At 40.5% G+C, this 17,597-nt stretch overlaps 1 protein-coding gene across 1 annotated transcript in view; it reads left to right on the forward strand.

The window, feature by feature from the left end:
• Positions 1-17,597, forward strand: part of LOC139541691 (gamma-aminobutyric acid receptor subunit gamma-3) — a 440,844-nt gene that overhangs the window by 364,538 nt on the left and 58,709 nt on the right. Inside the window, exon 5 of the mRNA XM_071346627.1 lies at positions 745-827. Coding sequence (XP_071202728.1) covers positions 745-827 — 83 coding nt within the window. The remainder of the gene's footprint in view (positions 1-744; positions 828-17,597) is intronic.

Below are 17,597 nucleotides of genomic sequence, written 5' to 3' on the forward strand. Positions count from 1 at the left end.
CAATAGGAAGGTGTTCTAATGTTCAACTCAATAGGAAGGTGTTCTAATGTTCAACTCAATAGGAAGGTGTTCTAATATTCAACTCAATAGGAAGGTGTTCTAATGTTCAACTCAATAGGAAGGTGTTCTAATATTCAACTCAATAGGAAGGTGTTTTTAATGTTCAACTCAATAGGAAGGTGTTCTAATATTCAACTCAATAGGAAGGTGTTCTAATGTTCAACTCAATAGGAAGGTGTTCTAATGTTCAACTCAATAGGAAGGTGTTCTAATATTCAACTCAATAGGAAGGTGTTCTAATATTCAACTCAATAGGAAGGTGTTCTAATGTTCAACTCAATAGGAAGGTGTTCTAATATTCAACTCAATAGGAAGGTGTTTTTAATGTTCAACTCAATAGGAAGGTGTTCTAATATTCAACTCAATAGGAAGGTGTTCTTGATGTTCAACTCAATATTAGGAAGGGTTAGGGTTAGTGTTAGTATTAGAGTTATTATAGGAAGGTGTTCATAATGTTTTGTACATTCAGTGTAGGTAGCACACAGGATATTTTTCTCTGTTGAGATCTCTATTTCTCTATTTCCTTTTTATTTTCAAACCAAATGTAAAATGTTTCCATTTTGATTAATTAAAATCTCTCTGTCTGTTTTTTTGTCTGTCTGTCTGTCTGTCTGTCTGTCCTGTCTGTCCTGTCTGTCCTGTCTGTCCTGTCTGTCTCTTTGTCTCTCAATCTCTTTTTTCCAGGCTGACCATAAATGCAGAGTGCCAGTTACAGCTGCATAACTTCCCCATGGACGAACACTCCTGCCCACTCATCTTCTCCAGCTGTGAGTAAAGTACCTCCTCCTGTCCATCCGTGCTCAGCACCAGCACCTCTATCTTTCTTATCAACACCAGTCTATTATCAGAAGATTACATTATTTTCATTACATAATTATAATGAATTATAAACATATTTTTGAGAGAAATGCCAAGAGTGTGCAAAGCTGTCATCAAGGCAAAAGGTGGCTACTTTGAAGTATCTCAAATATCAAATATATTTTCATTTGTTTAACACTTTTTTGGTTACTACATGATTCCATATGTGTAATTTCATAGTTCTGATGTCTTCATTATTATTCTAAAAAGTAGAAAATAGTAAAAAAATAAAGGAAAACCCTTGAATGAGTAGGTGTGTCCGAACATTTGACTGGTACATTCGGAAAGTATGTGAACCCCTTCACCTTTTCAACATTTTTGTTACGTTACAGCCTTATTCTAAAATTGATTAAATACATTTTTTTTCTCATCAATCTACACAAAATACCCCATAATGACAAATTGAAAATAGGTCCCCAAGAACACAGTGTCCTCCATCATTCTTAAATAGAAGAGCTGGCCGCCTGGCCAAACTGAGCAATTGGGGGAGTAGAGCCTTACTCAGGGAGGTGACCAAGTACCCGATAGTTACTCTGACAGAACTCCCGAGTGCCTCTGTGGAGATGGGAGAACCTTCCAGAAGGACAACCATCTCTGCAGCACTCCACCAATCAGGCCTTTATGGTAGAGCGGCCAGACGGAAGCCACTCCTCAGTAAAAGGCACATGACAGCCTGCTTGGAGTTTGCCTAAAGGCACGTAAAGGACTCTCAGACCGTGAGAAACAATATTCTGGTCTGATGAATCCAATATCAAACTCCTTGGCCTGAACGCCAAGCGTCTGGAGGAAAACTTGGCACCATCCCTACGGTGAAGCATGGTGGTTGCAGCACATGCTGTGGGGATGTTTTTCAGCAGCAGGGACTGGGAGACTAGTCAGGATTGAGGGAAAGATGAATGGAGCAAAGTACAGCGAGATCCTTGATGAAAACCTGCTCCAGGGTGCTCCAGACCTCAGACTGCGGCGAAGGCTCACCTTCCAACACGACAACGACCCTAAGCACACAGCCAAGACAAAGCAGGATTGGCTTCAGGACAAGTCTCAATGTCCCTGAGTGACCCAGCCAGAGCCTGGACTTGGGAGAATGGGAGAAACTCCCCAAATACAGGTGTGCCAAGCTTGTGGTGTCATACTCAAGAAGAATCAAGGGTGTAATCGCTGCCAAAGGTGCTTCAACAAAGTACTGAGTAAAGGATCTGAATACTTATGTTGATGTGATATTTCATTTTAATTTTATTTTTTATTCTAGAAACCTGTTTTTGATTTGTTGTTATGGGGTGTTCTGTGTAGATTTTTTCATGCTTTAACTCTCTCAACTATACAACTTTTCTCATCTATTCAAGGGACCTTAAAAGTTCAAACAGTACATTTCTTAATATTCTTAACATTCTTATAAGTAACTAATAATAACTGTAATAAGTGAAAGAAACAATGTCATAAATGCATTAAGTGCAGCTCTTCATTAAACACAGCAGAACAAATATTTTTTCACAGCTTCAGCATAGGAGTCACTACAACGTTTTGTATGATCTCTTATACACTATTATAGGCCCAGCTTTTGGAACCTTGTCTTTCCTGGATATAGCCACTATTTTGTGATCACTGCATCCAATGGGTACGGATACAGCTTTAGAACTTGGTTCGGCATTATTAGTAAAAATGTGATTGATACATGTGGATGATCTTGTTCCTGTTGTGTTTGTAAACACCCTGGTAGATTGATTAATAACTTGAACCAGATTACTGGTTACAGTGAGAAGCTTCCTCTTCAGCGACATCTTGATGAAAACCAGTCAATATTCAGGAAATAGACAAAAAATATATTCTTCTTAGGGATAGCCCCCTTTTCTTTTTTTCGCCTAAAATGACATACCCAAATCTAATTGCCTGTAGCTCAGGTCTTGAAGCAAGGATATGCACTTTCTTGGTATCATTTGAAAGGAAACACTTTGAAGTTTGTGGAAAAGTGAATTGAATGTAGGAGAATATAACACATTAGATCTGGTAGAAGAAAATACAAAGAAAAAACCAACCGTTTTTTTCCTACCATCTTTGAAATGCAATAGAAAGGTCCCACATCTAGCCATCACTCTGGTTGTAATTCCGATGGTGTCCACAAGATGGCAGAAGTGTATGTGAAAAGTGTCAGACGGATAAATTGAAGTGTGAGCAAACTACATGACATTTAGTGTGAAGTCATCAAGGTACATTTGGGCAAATCGTGAAGGAGAAATTTACATTTCTTTTCTACAAGAATATCGTCAAATCTGTATACTTGGACTTTGATTGAGCTTTTCCAGTATTAGTAGCCATATTATAAGTTCAACATTTGCAAAACACCCAGTTTTTATAACTTTATAACTCTCCATATTCTTATAATATTTGTCCAAAAGGAAAAGGCATGCTGTCGCACAAGGTTAGCAACTACATTTTGCAACATATATGGGGTTTCCCGTAAAGCCCAGCTCATTGGCTATCTAGCTAGCTTTGCTTGACCACGATTGGTGCTTATTTGACAAAGTTACAGTTGATCAAGTGAAGACCGCCCTCGTCCTCGGCGTGCCATTAGGGCGTCGCTCTCTGACCGAATATGGTGTCCTATAGGATATACTACACCCCTAATGATATAGCGATGTCTTGTTACGTTCTAGGACCTCTGAGGAATACATACGAACGTGATTTGACTGGTTGAAACAACGTTTAGGGTTTAGAGTATCACAGATTCCTTTCTTTGCAAATTGAACTAGTGGAAATACAAAATCGATCGCGCGTGCTATATGGACTTTTTTAGGATATGAAAGAGGATTTTATCCAACAAAATTACACTTCAGGTTATCTCTGGGACCCTTTGGATGATAAATCAGAGCAAGATTTCAGAATGTAAGTACACATTTTACCTTCAGAGGCCCGTGTGGCTCAGTTGGTAGAGCATGGCGCTTGCAACGCCAGGGTTGTGGGTTCATTCCCCACGGGGGGACCAGGATGAATATGTATGAACTTTCCAATTTGTAAGTCGCTCTGGATAAGAGCGTCTGCTAAATGTAAATGTAAATTTATCAAACATTTCCCGGTGAAAAAAGTGTTTTGTTGTTAGGAGCTCTCCTCAAACAATAGCATGGCATTTTTGCGCAGTAATAGCTACTGTAAATTGGACAGTGCCGTTATATTAACAAGAATTTAAGCTTTCAGCCGATATAAGACACTTCTATGTACCGACATTTGTTGTGTCTCTAACATCTGCGATCGTGACACAATGCGCTGCATGATTTACAACTGTCCCGTTGACGGGATGCCTATCCCTAATTAACATCACATACACACATATTATCCAGATACTGACTGTTATCACTTGGTGGCCTATAGCAACACCCCAAAAGAATGGGCTTGAGCTGAGGCAGGTGAACCTGCAACCATAGCACTTCAATAACATTTTACATTAGATCCTCTCTAAGCTTGACGGGAATATGCCTCTGAATATAAACAGCAACACCTCTCCATAGGGCCCCTTTGGTCTCCCGAGTGGCGCCGCGGTCTAAGGCACTGCATATCAGTGCTAGAGGAGTCACTACAGACCCTGGTTCAGCGGTCTAAGGCACTGCATCTCAGTGCTAGAGGCGTCACTACAGACCCTGGTTCAGCGGTCTAAGACACTGCATCTCAACTTGTGAGTGTAAGTGAGCTAGTCTCACCAGGTGGACAATTTGCCTGTCACAGCAGATGGAAGCAATGTCCCCGTGCTCTCTGGCAGCTTTCATGGCTGAGATCAGCACTTTTGGCCTCTGGCTTTTCATCGATCATTTTCCTTTTTTTTTTTGTACTTATTTCCATCTCATGTGGAGACTCTGGGATTCCATCCACAACAATGTTATTTCACCTTGATTGTTCTTCTATAGTAGAGAATCCTGTTTTCCCTGTCATTGTTAACATAGATTCACAGACAGTGCTGATGTCGTTTCTCGTGGACCAGTTGTCGTCTTTTTGCAGCCCTGTTTCATCAAGCTCTCCTTGGAAGAAATACAAACTGATGTTCAGGTCCCGGAACTCTGTGGTCAGATCGTCCGTTCTTTCGTTCGTTGTATCCACCAATATTTGGACCAAGTTCCTAAAGCCATTCGCCTGCTGTTGTAAAGGCTCCTTGTAGAAGGATTTTTGTTGGTTTAAAAGATCTTTCACCTACACTAGGGAAACACTGTCCTTGGCAGCTTTAGGTGGCAACTTCGACTAACTTTGGTAGCTATACCATGCAGTTCCAGCTAGATCTGTCAGGATCAACAAGTATACAAACCATTCTTTGTCAGGAAACACTGTCACAACTTAACAAAAACAACAAACCGAGCTCTCTTGTTCAGAGTTCTGATGACCAAAATGTACCGAAAATGTCACACATTACCACGCAATAGGGGGATAAAACTGACTCAAGCTAAAATGCCCTTATCTTACTGTAAATTAAATGAAAGAGCATGATCATGGTTGTTGACGTCACAACCTCCACCATTGTTTCTCACCGAGGTTTGGAAAAGATATCTCTGTGTCACGGTCGTCTAATGCAGCGTAGTAAGCGAACATAACTCTTTAATAAAAGAGAGAACACTGAACAGAACTAAACAAAACGAACCGTGAAGCAACTATGGCTAGTGCAGAACAGGCAACTAAACATAGAATAGAAAATCATAGAAACACAAAACATAGAATGCCCACCCCAACTCACGCCCTAAACAAAACCAAAATAGAGACATAAAAAGGATCTCTAAGGGCGTGACACTCTGTGGGTAACTATGGGTGCCTTTTGATGTCGAGAGTTAAGGACTTGCTTCGTTGGTAAAAGCAGTGTTTTATGTTGGAATTACTGATAGGCTAATTAGGCTAATGAATTTCCATTGACATAACATGCTAGCTCCCACTTTACTTGTAATTTAGGTTAATGTTGTGCAGAATGTATGTATCTCTTTCAAGTGTTAAGATATTGCTTTCTTATGAGGTAATATGGTTGTGGAAACATTACATGTATGAATCATTGTGTATACTCTTTATTTTGAGACACTTTTTCAGTCAAATTAAATGTTCAAATGTCTTGCCATTTCTGAAAGTCAATTAGCTTTTTGCTAGTAATCTTCTATGACAGCTTTTGACTGGAATATATTCAGTCATTCTTTTCAGTCATATTTGCATGCTTTATATGCCATGTGGAAACGATTTGTTGCATGTAGTTAATGTAAAAATAATTTTCACATTCACAGAAATGTATATAATTCACATTTGTTATGCTAGCTCTTCATGATTCTGAACAAAACTCCGGCAATTTGAACAAATGAAAAAGTAGATTGTGCTGAGTTACTGTCACATTGAACCATGTTGCAGCCCATAGTATAAACACTTTACTAGCACATTGAACCATGTTGCAGCTCATAGTATAAAAACTTTACTAGCACATTGAACCATGTTGCAGCCCATAGTATAAAAACTTTACTGGCACATTGAACCATGTTGCAGCCCATAGTATAAAAACTTTACTAGCACATTGAACCATGTTGCAGCCCATAGTATAAAAACTTTACTAGCACATTGAACCATGTTGCAGCCCATAGTATAAAAACTTTACTAGCACATTGAACCATGTTGCAGCCCATAGTATAAAAACTTTACTGGCACATTGAACCATGTTGCAGCTCATAGTATAAAAACTTTACTGTCACATTGAACCATGTTGCAGCCCATAGTATAAAAACTTTACTAGCACATTGAACCATGTTGCAGCCCATAGTATAAAAACTTTACTAGCACATTGAACCATGTTGCAGCCCATAGTATAAAAACTTTACTAGCACATTGAACCATGTTGCAGCTCAATCTGGAATCGGCTTCCTATTTCGCAACAAAACCTCCTTCACTCATCCTGCCTAACATACCCTTGCAAAACTACCGATCCTTGACTTCGGCGATGTCATTTACAAAATAGCCTCCAACATTCTACTCAGCAAATTGGATGCAGTCTATCACATATTCGTCGCCAAAAATCCCTGAAGCTGGAGACTCATATCTCCCTCACTAACTTCAAGCACCAGCTGTCAGAGCAGCTTCCAGATCATTGCACCTGTACGTAGCCCATCTGTAAATAGCCCACCCAACTACCTCATCCCAATATATATATTTAATTTTTTTGCTCCTTTGCACCCCAGTATCTCTACTTGCACATTTATCTTCTGCACATCTATCACTCCAGTGTTTAATTGTTAAATTGTAATTATTTCCCCACTATGGCCTATTTATTGCCTTACCTCACTAATCTTACTTCTTTTGCACACACTGTATATAGATTTTTCTATTGTATTTTTGACTGTATGTTTGTTTATTCCATGTGTAACTCTGTGTTGTTGTTTGTGTCGCACTGCTTTGCTTTATCTTGTCCAGGTCGCAGTTGTAAATGAGAACTTGTTCTCAACTGGCCTACCTGGTTAAATAAAGGTGAAATATATATTTTTGAAATAGTATAAAATCTGTGGGCAAATTGAACCATGTTGCAGCTCATAGTATACAAACTGTGGGCAGGGCTAAAAACAATGACGTCATTTCTGAATTCCTCCATCTCTATGCACCATTGTTTGCTTGTTTTTGTGAAAAATGTGCTCACAATTAACTACATTTGTTTCTATGTGGAAACAGACACCACTTCAGTATACTTTGAACAGACATACGAACTCAAGGTAAAGGACATAGAAACAAAAGAGAGAGAAACATGGTGTATGTTCATTGGTGTTTCTTGGGTATTACTTCAAAACAGAGTGTCGTTAAAATGATTTACACAGTAATAAGCTGCTACTTATTTGTACTTACCTATATTATTAAATATGTACGTAGCACTTACTTGTACTTACCTATATTGTTAAATATGTACGTAGTACTTGTACTTACCTATATTGTTAAGGTTAGAACATGATCCAGAATTATTCTGTGAGGTTAGAACATGATCCAGAATTATTCTGTGAGGTTAGAACATGATCCAGAATTATTATGTGAGGTTAGAACATGATCCAGAATTATTCTGTGAGGTTAGAACATGATCCAGAATTATTCTGTAAGGTTAGAACATGATCCAGAATTATTCTGTGAGGTTAGAACATGATCCAGAATTATTCTGTGAGGTTAGAACATGATCCAGAATTATTCTGTGACGTTAGAACATGATCCAGAATTATTCTATAAGGTTAGAACATGATCCAGAATTATTCTGTGAGGTTAGAACATGATCCAGAATTATTCTGTAAGGTTAGAACATGATCCAGAATTATTCTGTGAGGTTAGAACATGATCCAGAATTATTCTGTGAGGTTAGAACATGATCCAGAATTATTCTGAGAGGTTAGAACATGATCCAGAATTATTCTGTGAGGTTAGAACATGATCCAGAATTATTCTGTGAGGTTAGAACATGATCCAGAATTATTCTGTGAGGTTAGAACATGATCCAGAATTATTCTGTGAGGTTAGAACATGATCCAGAGTTGTTCTGTGAGGTTAGAACATGATCCAGAATTATTCTGTGAGGTTAGAACATGATCCAGAATTATTCTGTGAGGTTAGAACATGATCCAGAATTATTCTGTGAGGTTAGAACATGATCCAGAATTATTATGTGAGGTTAGAACATGATCCAGAATTATTCTGTGAGGTTAGAACATGATCCAGAATTATTCTGTAAGGTTAGAACATGATCCAGAATTATTCTGTGAGGTTAGAACATGATCCAGAATTATTCTGTGAGGTTAGAACATGATCCAGAATTATTCTGTGACGTTAGAACATGATCCAGAATTATTCTATAAGGTTAGAACATGATCCAGAATTATTCTGTGAGGTTAGAACATGATCCAGAATTATTCTGTAAGGTTAGAACATGATCCAGAATTATTCTGTGAGGTTAGAACATGATCCAGAATTATTCTGTGAGGTTAGAACATGATCCAGAATTATTCTGAGAGGTTAGAACATGATCCAGAATTATTCTGTGAGGTTAGAACATGATCCAGAATTATTCTGTGAGGTTAGAACATGATCCAGAATTATTCTGTGAGGTTAGAACATGATCCAGAATTATTCTGTGAGGTTAGAACATGATCCAGAGTTGTTCTGTGAGGTTAGAACATGATCCAGAATTATTCTGTGAGGTTAGAACATGATCCAGAATTATTCTGTGAGGTTAGAACATGATCCAGAATTATTCTGTGAGGTTAGAACATGATCCAGAATTATTCTGTGAGGTTAGAACATGATCCAGAATTATTCTGTGAGGTTAGAACATGATCCAGAATTATTCTGTGAGGTTAGAACATGATCCAGAATTATTCTGTGAGGTTAGAACATGATCCAGAATTATTCTGTGACGTTAGAACATGATCCAGAATTGTTCTGAAATACATACTTCAATGATAATGCAAGTACTTCTGAAACCCTTGCTGCAATGATCTGCTAATGCTGATGTGTACTGTAACAGTTATGTGAAGCTTCATTCAGTAGTCGTGATTTTGTTAAATAGACATGGGGTGGCCTGCAGAATATATTCTGCCTTGGGCCTCCAGGTCACTAAGTCCGCCCCTGATATAGTTTATTACCTCATGGTATTCTCCAGAAGTGGTTGTGCCATCTCTCAAAGACTAGGTCGTTTGTTTTGTTGAGTGATGCTGTTTGAGGAAAAATACTAGAGAGATTGACTGAACATCTCTGATTCAGTGTTGGTTGAGTGTTCCGTACAATGCTAGAATGTTGGCTTGGATGTGTCTGAATGTGCTATAGGGTATTTGGAAGGTGCTGTTGGAATGTGTTATAGGGAGTTGGCAAGTGTGTTTACCAGGCATGGTTTGGATTTTATGATTGCATTTCATTTCCTAAACAGTGTTTGACTGTCCTTTTATATTCAAGTGTTGCCAGAAACAACATATCTTTGTTGTAGGTTTCAGAACAGATCCTTTTTCTTGGCAGAAACAACAGAGCTCTGCTGTAGGTTTCAGCACAGGTCCTTTGTATTGGCAGAAACAACAGATCTGTGTTGTAGGTTTCAGCACAGGTCCTTTGTATTGGCAGAAACAACAGATCTGTGTTGTAGGTTTCAGCACAGGTCCTTTGTATTGGCAGAAACAACAGAGCTCTGCTGTAGGTTTCAGCACAGGTCCTTTGTATTGGCAGAAACAACAGAGATCTGCTGTAGGTTTCAGCACAGGTCACTTACTGCAATTGTCCACCTATATGGGAGGGTCTGGGTGGGCATCTATCCGCGGTGGCGGCTCAGGTGCGAGAAGGAGACCCCGCTCCACCTCTGGCTCACCCAACTTTGGTGGCACTTCTGGTGCGAGGACCCTCGTCGCCGACCCCGGACTGGGGACCCTCATCGCCGACCCCGGACTGGGCACCCTCGCTGGAGGCCCCGGACTGGAGACCGTCGCTGGAGGCTCCAGACTGGAGACCGTCGCTGTAAGCTCCGGACTGGAGACCGTCGCTGTAGGCCCCGGACTGGAGACCGTCGCTGGAGGCTCCGGACTGGAGACCGTCGCTGGAGGCCCCGGACTGGAGACCGTCGCTGGAGGCTCCGGACTGGAGACCGTCGCTAGAGGCTCCGGACTGGAGACCGTCGCTGTAAGCTCCGGACTGGAGACCGTCGCTGGAGGCTCCGGACTGGAGACCGTCGCTAGAGGCTCCGGACTGGAGACCGTCGCTGTAAGCTCCGGACTGGAGACCGTCGCTGTAGGCCCCGGACTGGAGACCGTTGCTGGAGGCTCCGGACTGGAGACCGTCCGAAGCGGACCAAGGTGCAAGGTAGTAAGCGTACATTTTCTTTTATTTGTTAAAATGTCGCCAACAAAACAATAAACGAAAAACAACCGTAAAGCTTACAGGGCATAATTGCCACTAACAAAGATAACAACCCACACTGAAAGGAGGGAAAGGGGCTACCTAAGTATGGTTCCCAATCAGAGACAACGATAGACAGCTGTCCCTGATTGAGAACGATACCCGGCCAAAACATAGAAATAAGGAAACATAGAAAACAAAACATAGAATGCCCACCCCAAATCACACCCTGACCAAACCAAATAGAGACATAAAAAGGCTCTCTAAGGTGACAGCGTGACAGCAATTGAATATTATTGTTAATTTCTTCATGTTTTCATGGTGCTGCAAAAAACATCATTTCAGAGCCACAATGCATTCTGGGTATATTATTATCTCAACAATGTTAAGGATTAAATGGAATTGTAGGTGACATTTAAAAAGCCAAGCAATTACATGACTCCAGTGTGCTTCCTGCTTCAGGCTGGTTTTGTGGTAAGAGTCATTGATTGTCATGATATCATAATCTACAATGCATTCGGAGAGCATTCAGACCCCTTGACTTTTTGCACATTTTGTTACGTTACAGCTGTATTCTAAAATGGATTAAATAAAAATGTTTCTCATCAATCTACACAAAATACCCCATAATGACATCACAATACCCCATAATGACAAAGCAAAAACAGGTTTTTATAAATATTATACATTTATTTAAAAAACTGAAATATACCTTATTTACATAAGTATTCAGACCCTTTGCTATTCGACTCGAAATTGAGCTCAGGTACACCCTGTTACCATTGATCAACCTTAAATGTTTCTACAACTTGATTGGAGTCCACCTGTGGTAAGTCTCTGATTGGGGATCATATTTAGGTAGCCATTTTCCCATTGTGCTTTGTGGGATCTTGTCTAGGTATAGTTGCTTGCGAGCACTATTTTGAGCTTCACATTTTGTTTGTTCGCTTTATTGTTTCTGTTCTTTTAGTTTTCTCATCCTAATAAAGGGATGGAAACATACCACGCTGCATCTTGGTCCAATCATTATGACGAACGTGACAGTCCCACAGTTGACAGTGCATGTCAGAGAAAAAAACGAAGCCATGAGGTTCGAAGGAATTATCGGTAGAGCTCCAAGACAGGATTGTGTCGAGGCACAGATCTGGGGAAGGGTACCAAAACATGTCTGCAGCATTGAAGGTCCCCAAGAACACAGTGGCCTCCATAATTCTTAAGTGGAAGAAGTTTGGAACCACCAAGACTGGCCGCCCAGCCAAACTGAGCAATCAGGGGAGACTGGCATTAGTCAGGGAGGTGACCAAGAACCAGATGGTCCCTCTAACAGATCTCTAGAGTTCCTCTGTGAAGATGAGAGAACCTGCCAGAAGGACAACCATCTCTGCAGCACTCCACCAATCAGGCCTTTATGAAAGAGTGGCCATACGGAAGCCACTCCTCAGTAAAAGGCACATGACAGCCCACTTGGAGTTTGCCAGAAGGCACCTAAAGGACTCTCAGACCATGAGAAACAAGATTATCTGGTCTGATGAAACCAAGATTTGAACTCTTTGGCCTGAATGCCAAGCATCACGTCTGCAGGAAACCTGGCACCATCCCTACGGTGAAGCATGGTGGTGGCAGCATCATGCTGTGGGGATGTTTTTCAGCGGCAGGGACTGGGAGACTAGTCAGAATCGAGGCAAAGATGAACAGAGCAATGTACAGCGAGATTCTTGATGAAAATCTGCTCCAGAGCGGTCAGGACCTCAGACTGGGGTGAAGGTTCACCTTCCAACAGGACAACAACCCTAAGCACAGCCAAGACAACGCAGGAGTGGCTTCGGACAAGTCTCTGAATGTCCTTGAGTGGCGCAGCCAGAGCCTGGACTTGAACCCAATCTAACATCTCTGAAGAGACCTGAAAATAGTTGTTCAGCAACGCTCCCCATCCAACCTGACAGAGATTGAGAGGATCTGCAGAAAAGAATGGGAGAAACTCCCCAAATACAGATGTGCCAAGTTTGTAGCGTCATACCCAAGAAGACTCCAGGCTGTAATCGCTGCCAAAGGTGCTTCAACAAAGTACTGAATAAAGGGTCTGAATTCTTATGTAAATGTGATATTGCATTTTTTTATTTTATACATTTGCAAACATAAAAAAAAAAAAAATGTTTTTTGCTTTGTCAAAATGGTGTATTGTGTGTAGATTGATGATGGGGGAAAAAAACAATTGAATCCATTTTAGAATAATGCTGTAACGTAACAAAATGTGGGAAAAGTCAATGAGTCTGAATACTTTCCGACTGCACTGTAAATCCATTCATTGAGGCTGGCCGACACAGGCATACACACACCATGCATTGAACTTTCTTTATTGTACAGTCGTGGCCAAAAGTTTTGAGAGTGGCACAAATATTAATTTCCACAAAGTTTGCTGCTTCATTGTCTTTAGATATTTTTGTCAGATATTACTATGGAATACTGAAGTATAATTACAAGCATTTCATAAGTGTCAATTACATCAAGTTGATGCAAAGAGTCAATATTTGCAGTGTTGACCCCTTTTTCAAGACCTCTGCAATCCGCCCTGGCATGCTGTCAATTAACTTCTGGGCCACATCCTGACTGATGACAGTCCATTCTTGCATAATCAATGCTTGGAGTTTGTCAGAATTTGTGGGGTTTTGTTTGTCCACCCGCCTCTTGAGGATTGACCACAAGTTCTCAATGGGATTAAGGTCTGGGGAGTTTCCTGGCCATGGACCCAAAATATCGATGTTTTGTTCCCCGAGCCACTTAGTTATCACTTTTGCCTTATGGCAAGGTGCTCCATCATGCTGGAAAAGGCATTGTTATTCACCAAACTGTTGCTGGATGGTTGGGAGAAGTTGCTCTCGGAGGATGTGTTGGTACCATTCTTTATTCATGGCTGTGTTCTTAGGCAAAATTGTGTGTGAGCCCACTCCATTGGCTGAGAAGCAACCCCACACATGAATGGTCTCAGGATGCTTTACTGTTGGTATGACATAGGACTGATGGTAGCGCTCACCTTATCTTCTCCGGACAAGCTTTTTCCGGATTCCCCAAACAATCGGAAAGGGGATTCATCAGAGAAAATGACTTTACCCCAGTCCTCAGCAGTCCAATCCCTGTACCTTTTGCAGAATATTAGTCTGTCCCTGATGTTTTTCCTGGAGAGAAGTGGCTTCTTTGCTCCTCTTCTTGACACCAAGCCATCCTCCAAAAGTCTTCACCTCACTGTGCGTGCAGATGCACTCACACCTGCCTGCTGCCATTCCTGAGCAAGCTCTGTACTGGTGGTGCCTCGATCCCGCAGCTGATTCAACTTTAGGAGACGGTCCTGGCGCTTGCTGGACTTTCTTGGGTGCCCTGAAGCTTTCTTCACAACAATTGAACCGCTCTCCTTGGAGTTCTTGAAGATACGATAAATGGTTGAATTAGGTACAATCTTACTGGCAGCAATTTCCTTTCCTGTGAAGCCCTTTTTGTGCAAAGCAATGATGACGGCACGTGTTTCCTTCCAGGTAACCATGGTTGACAGAGGAAGAACAATGATTCCAAGCACCACACTCCTTTTGAAGCTTCCAGTCTGTTATTCAAACTCAATCAGCATGACAGAGTGATCTCCAACCTTGTCCTCGTCAACACTCACACCTGTGTTAACGAGAGAATCACTGACATGATGTCAGCTGGTCCTTTTGTGGCAGGGCTGAAATGCAGTGGAAATGTTTTTGGGGGATTCAGTTCATTTGCATGGCAAAGAGAGACTTCGCAATTAATTGCAATTCATCTGATCACTCTTCATAACATTCTGGAGTATATGCAAATTGCCATCATACAAACTGAGGCAGCAGACTTTGTGAAAATGTATATTTGTGTCATTCTCAAAACTTTTGGCCACGACTGTAGTGTCAAAATTGACTACAAAGTGTAAAAAGGATCATTTTGGTCATAAAGTCTCGTCTAAAAGATAATTTAATACAACAAGTAAATGACGGTTGGGTTACAATTATGTAAACAATTCATACATCCTTTTACCAAGCTCCATGTGCAAATCACCCCTCCACCCACTTCACTTCCCATTGAATGAGGCTCTGTTGTTGGACCCTAGTTCCCTACCATGCGGTATAGGTGGTTGGAGTTTGTTGGTCCCCAGTGGTGGTGAATATTTGTTATTTAACTTTATTTAATATACCGGTAGCGAAACCATAAACTGCTGGTAATGTATATTTTGATAATCATTTTCACTATTATCGCTAGCATAACTAGCTGTCTAACATCATTTTCACTATCATCGCTAGCATAACTAACACGTTGTAACATTAGCCTACCTCAATACAACTCGGATATCTCTTGGAAACACATTTCAAAATAAGGCAAATAATTTGTAGGAAAACCTTTTGTCATGATTGTTATGTTGTCAGATTGACTTTAGATGCAGTTGAACTTTAACCAGCTAACTAAAATTGAGTGGATGACCACGTTTTTTAACTAGCTAACGTTAGCATTGCTAGCTATTTTTTACACATTTTGCTAGTAACAGTAATGGCATTACCATTTCTCTAAAGTACATTTGACAACATAAAATGGCAATGTTGTTTCCTACTAATGATTTGCCTACTGTAGCAATGTCGTCGTATTTCCACGTCACTATTAAGTTCGTGTAATTTAGACGTAACCGTCACATTAGCCTCTGAGGTACAACCCACATCCAGGGCACAAATAAATATTGGGAAGCAGCTATGGTGGTACTAGCTAACTCATGTCTGACTACAACAGTGGGCCATAGCAAATGGCCATAGTAAAACATGTCACAGTTGGTTGCATAGTGTCATAGCCTGAATCTAATCCAATCTGGAGTCAGTCAGTTTACATCTGTAAAGCATGGAATTAGTCTCATAATCATACGACGCAAGTACCCTTGTGACAGTTCCTCCGTTGTCGCCAGTCACCCTCGACTCCTATGAAAAGGACACACCATTATGAGGCCTCTGATAGTGACCCGAGTTACTGCCCTGTTGACACAGACGGCTTCATCAACAACGACAGGTAATGTGTGTTACGTTTAAATGCGAAAAGTTATATTGAAAAAATACCCTGTTTGATAAACTAGTAGACTAATTCCCCAGCCAAGCAGATACAACTAGTATAGTCATTTTGGTGGTGAAGTTCATTAGCTTTGTCATTTCTTCAGAACAAAATGCAGTTTACCACTTGGCTGTCTATTTTATCACCCTGTCAGAGGCCCTCCAAGTCATTATGGGTTAGTGTGTGTAGATTGATGATGGGTGGGAAAAAAACAATTTAATCAATTTTAGAACAAGGCTGTAACGTAACAAAATGTGGAAAAAGTCAAGGGGTCTGAATACTTTCCGAAGGCATTGTATATCTAGTTTGTACGTTTTGTTTTCAGTTTTAAATGATATATTTTCTCTCCAAACAGACGCAGGCAAGCCGTGTGTACCACTTTCCACAACTTGGTCGGTTTCTTCCTGGGTCTCCAGTCTTCTCTACTTCAGTCCATGAATCACCTTTTCGCACCAGAATCCGAGTCCAGGATATGGTTGAGTTCTCTAAATAACTTGGATACCACCCCGACAGTGAGGGTTATGCACCCTCGGCATTCGAAAAAATTATATCCGGTGCACTTCCAGAAGGATTTAATTGCGGTCTGTTATTCCCATCTGTAGGTGTAGCCTTCATGCGCCAGGAGATTCAGGTTCCTTTGGAGCTTGTTCTGACCTTCTCTAAGAATAATGAATGCAAGGTATTTTTAAGCAGAATATTTTGATTATTAGCATATGAACGACTTTCAATTCGATTGCTGGACTATCGAAGACATCCATCCAACCCATTTACTCTCTATCCAACCCATTTATTCTCCATCCAACCCATTTACTCTCCATCCAACCCATTTACTCTCCATCCAACCCATTTACTCTCCATCCAACCCATTTACTCTCCATCCAACCCATTTATTCAGATCCGTCAGTTCAAAGAGGATTGTTTCTAAGGTAATCGATTGGGCCAAGTTATTGTTCATCATAAATTTGCCTTCATTCTCTTAATATAGCCTATATTCTTCTTATGCAATGTATAGCTAGCTAACTGTTCTGTTTGTCTGTCTGGACTGTCTGCCTGTCTTGGTGAGAATCTTCATTTAATAAAATACTTATTTCGTTTGTCTGCCTATTAGTATTATAATTAGTATTTATTAGTATATTACATGTATTATTATTTGTTAGTATTTTACATTTAACTACGACCTCCTAAAACTACAACCGTCGTTTGGGCGTCATGGGAATGTAACATTTTAATACATTCAAACATTTTACTTGTCCAAAATCAAGTGACATAAAACACTTTTCATTCCTTGTATTAATGGCAGTGTTATTAATATAATAATCTGTAAAATTAGACATTAAATTTGAGCTCTGTTTCAACAATCATCAGCTGATTCAGAAAATCCCTTTCAGAATGACAGTAAAGTGAATAGGTTTTTATAAGATGTTTTGATGTCTCATACATTACGAAAAGGATAGTCCAAACTGTACAGGCCAGAAATAGAGGACTATAGCATGTTTTAAAACAGGTTCAAAAGCAAAGAAAAATATGTATTTCCTTGTAATTAATTTTATTCAATGGCTTCACCCGAGTGTCCACACCAGACAGCGTGGGGCAGCACTTTACAACATTCCAACGTTATAGTGAATCTCTCAAGTATCTTTTGTGTTGTTTAAAATGGGAACAAATGGGAGAGATGTGTCACGCCCTGATCCGTCTGTGCTGTGCGAGGGGGGGGGGGGGGGTCTGTGCGGTGCGGGGGGTCTGTGCGG

Source organism: Salvelinus alpinus, chromosome 16 (genome assembly GCF_045679555.1).
Source record: "Salvelinus alpinus chromosome 16, SLU_Salpinus.1, whole genome shotgun sequence".
Lineage (NCBI taxonomy): Eukaryota > Metazoa > Chordata > Actinopteri > Salmoniformes > Salmonidae > Salvelinus > Salvelinus alpinus.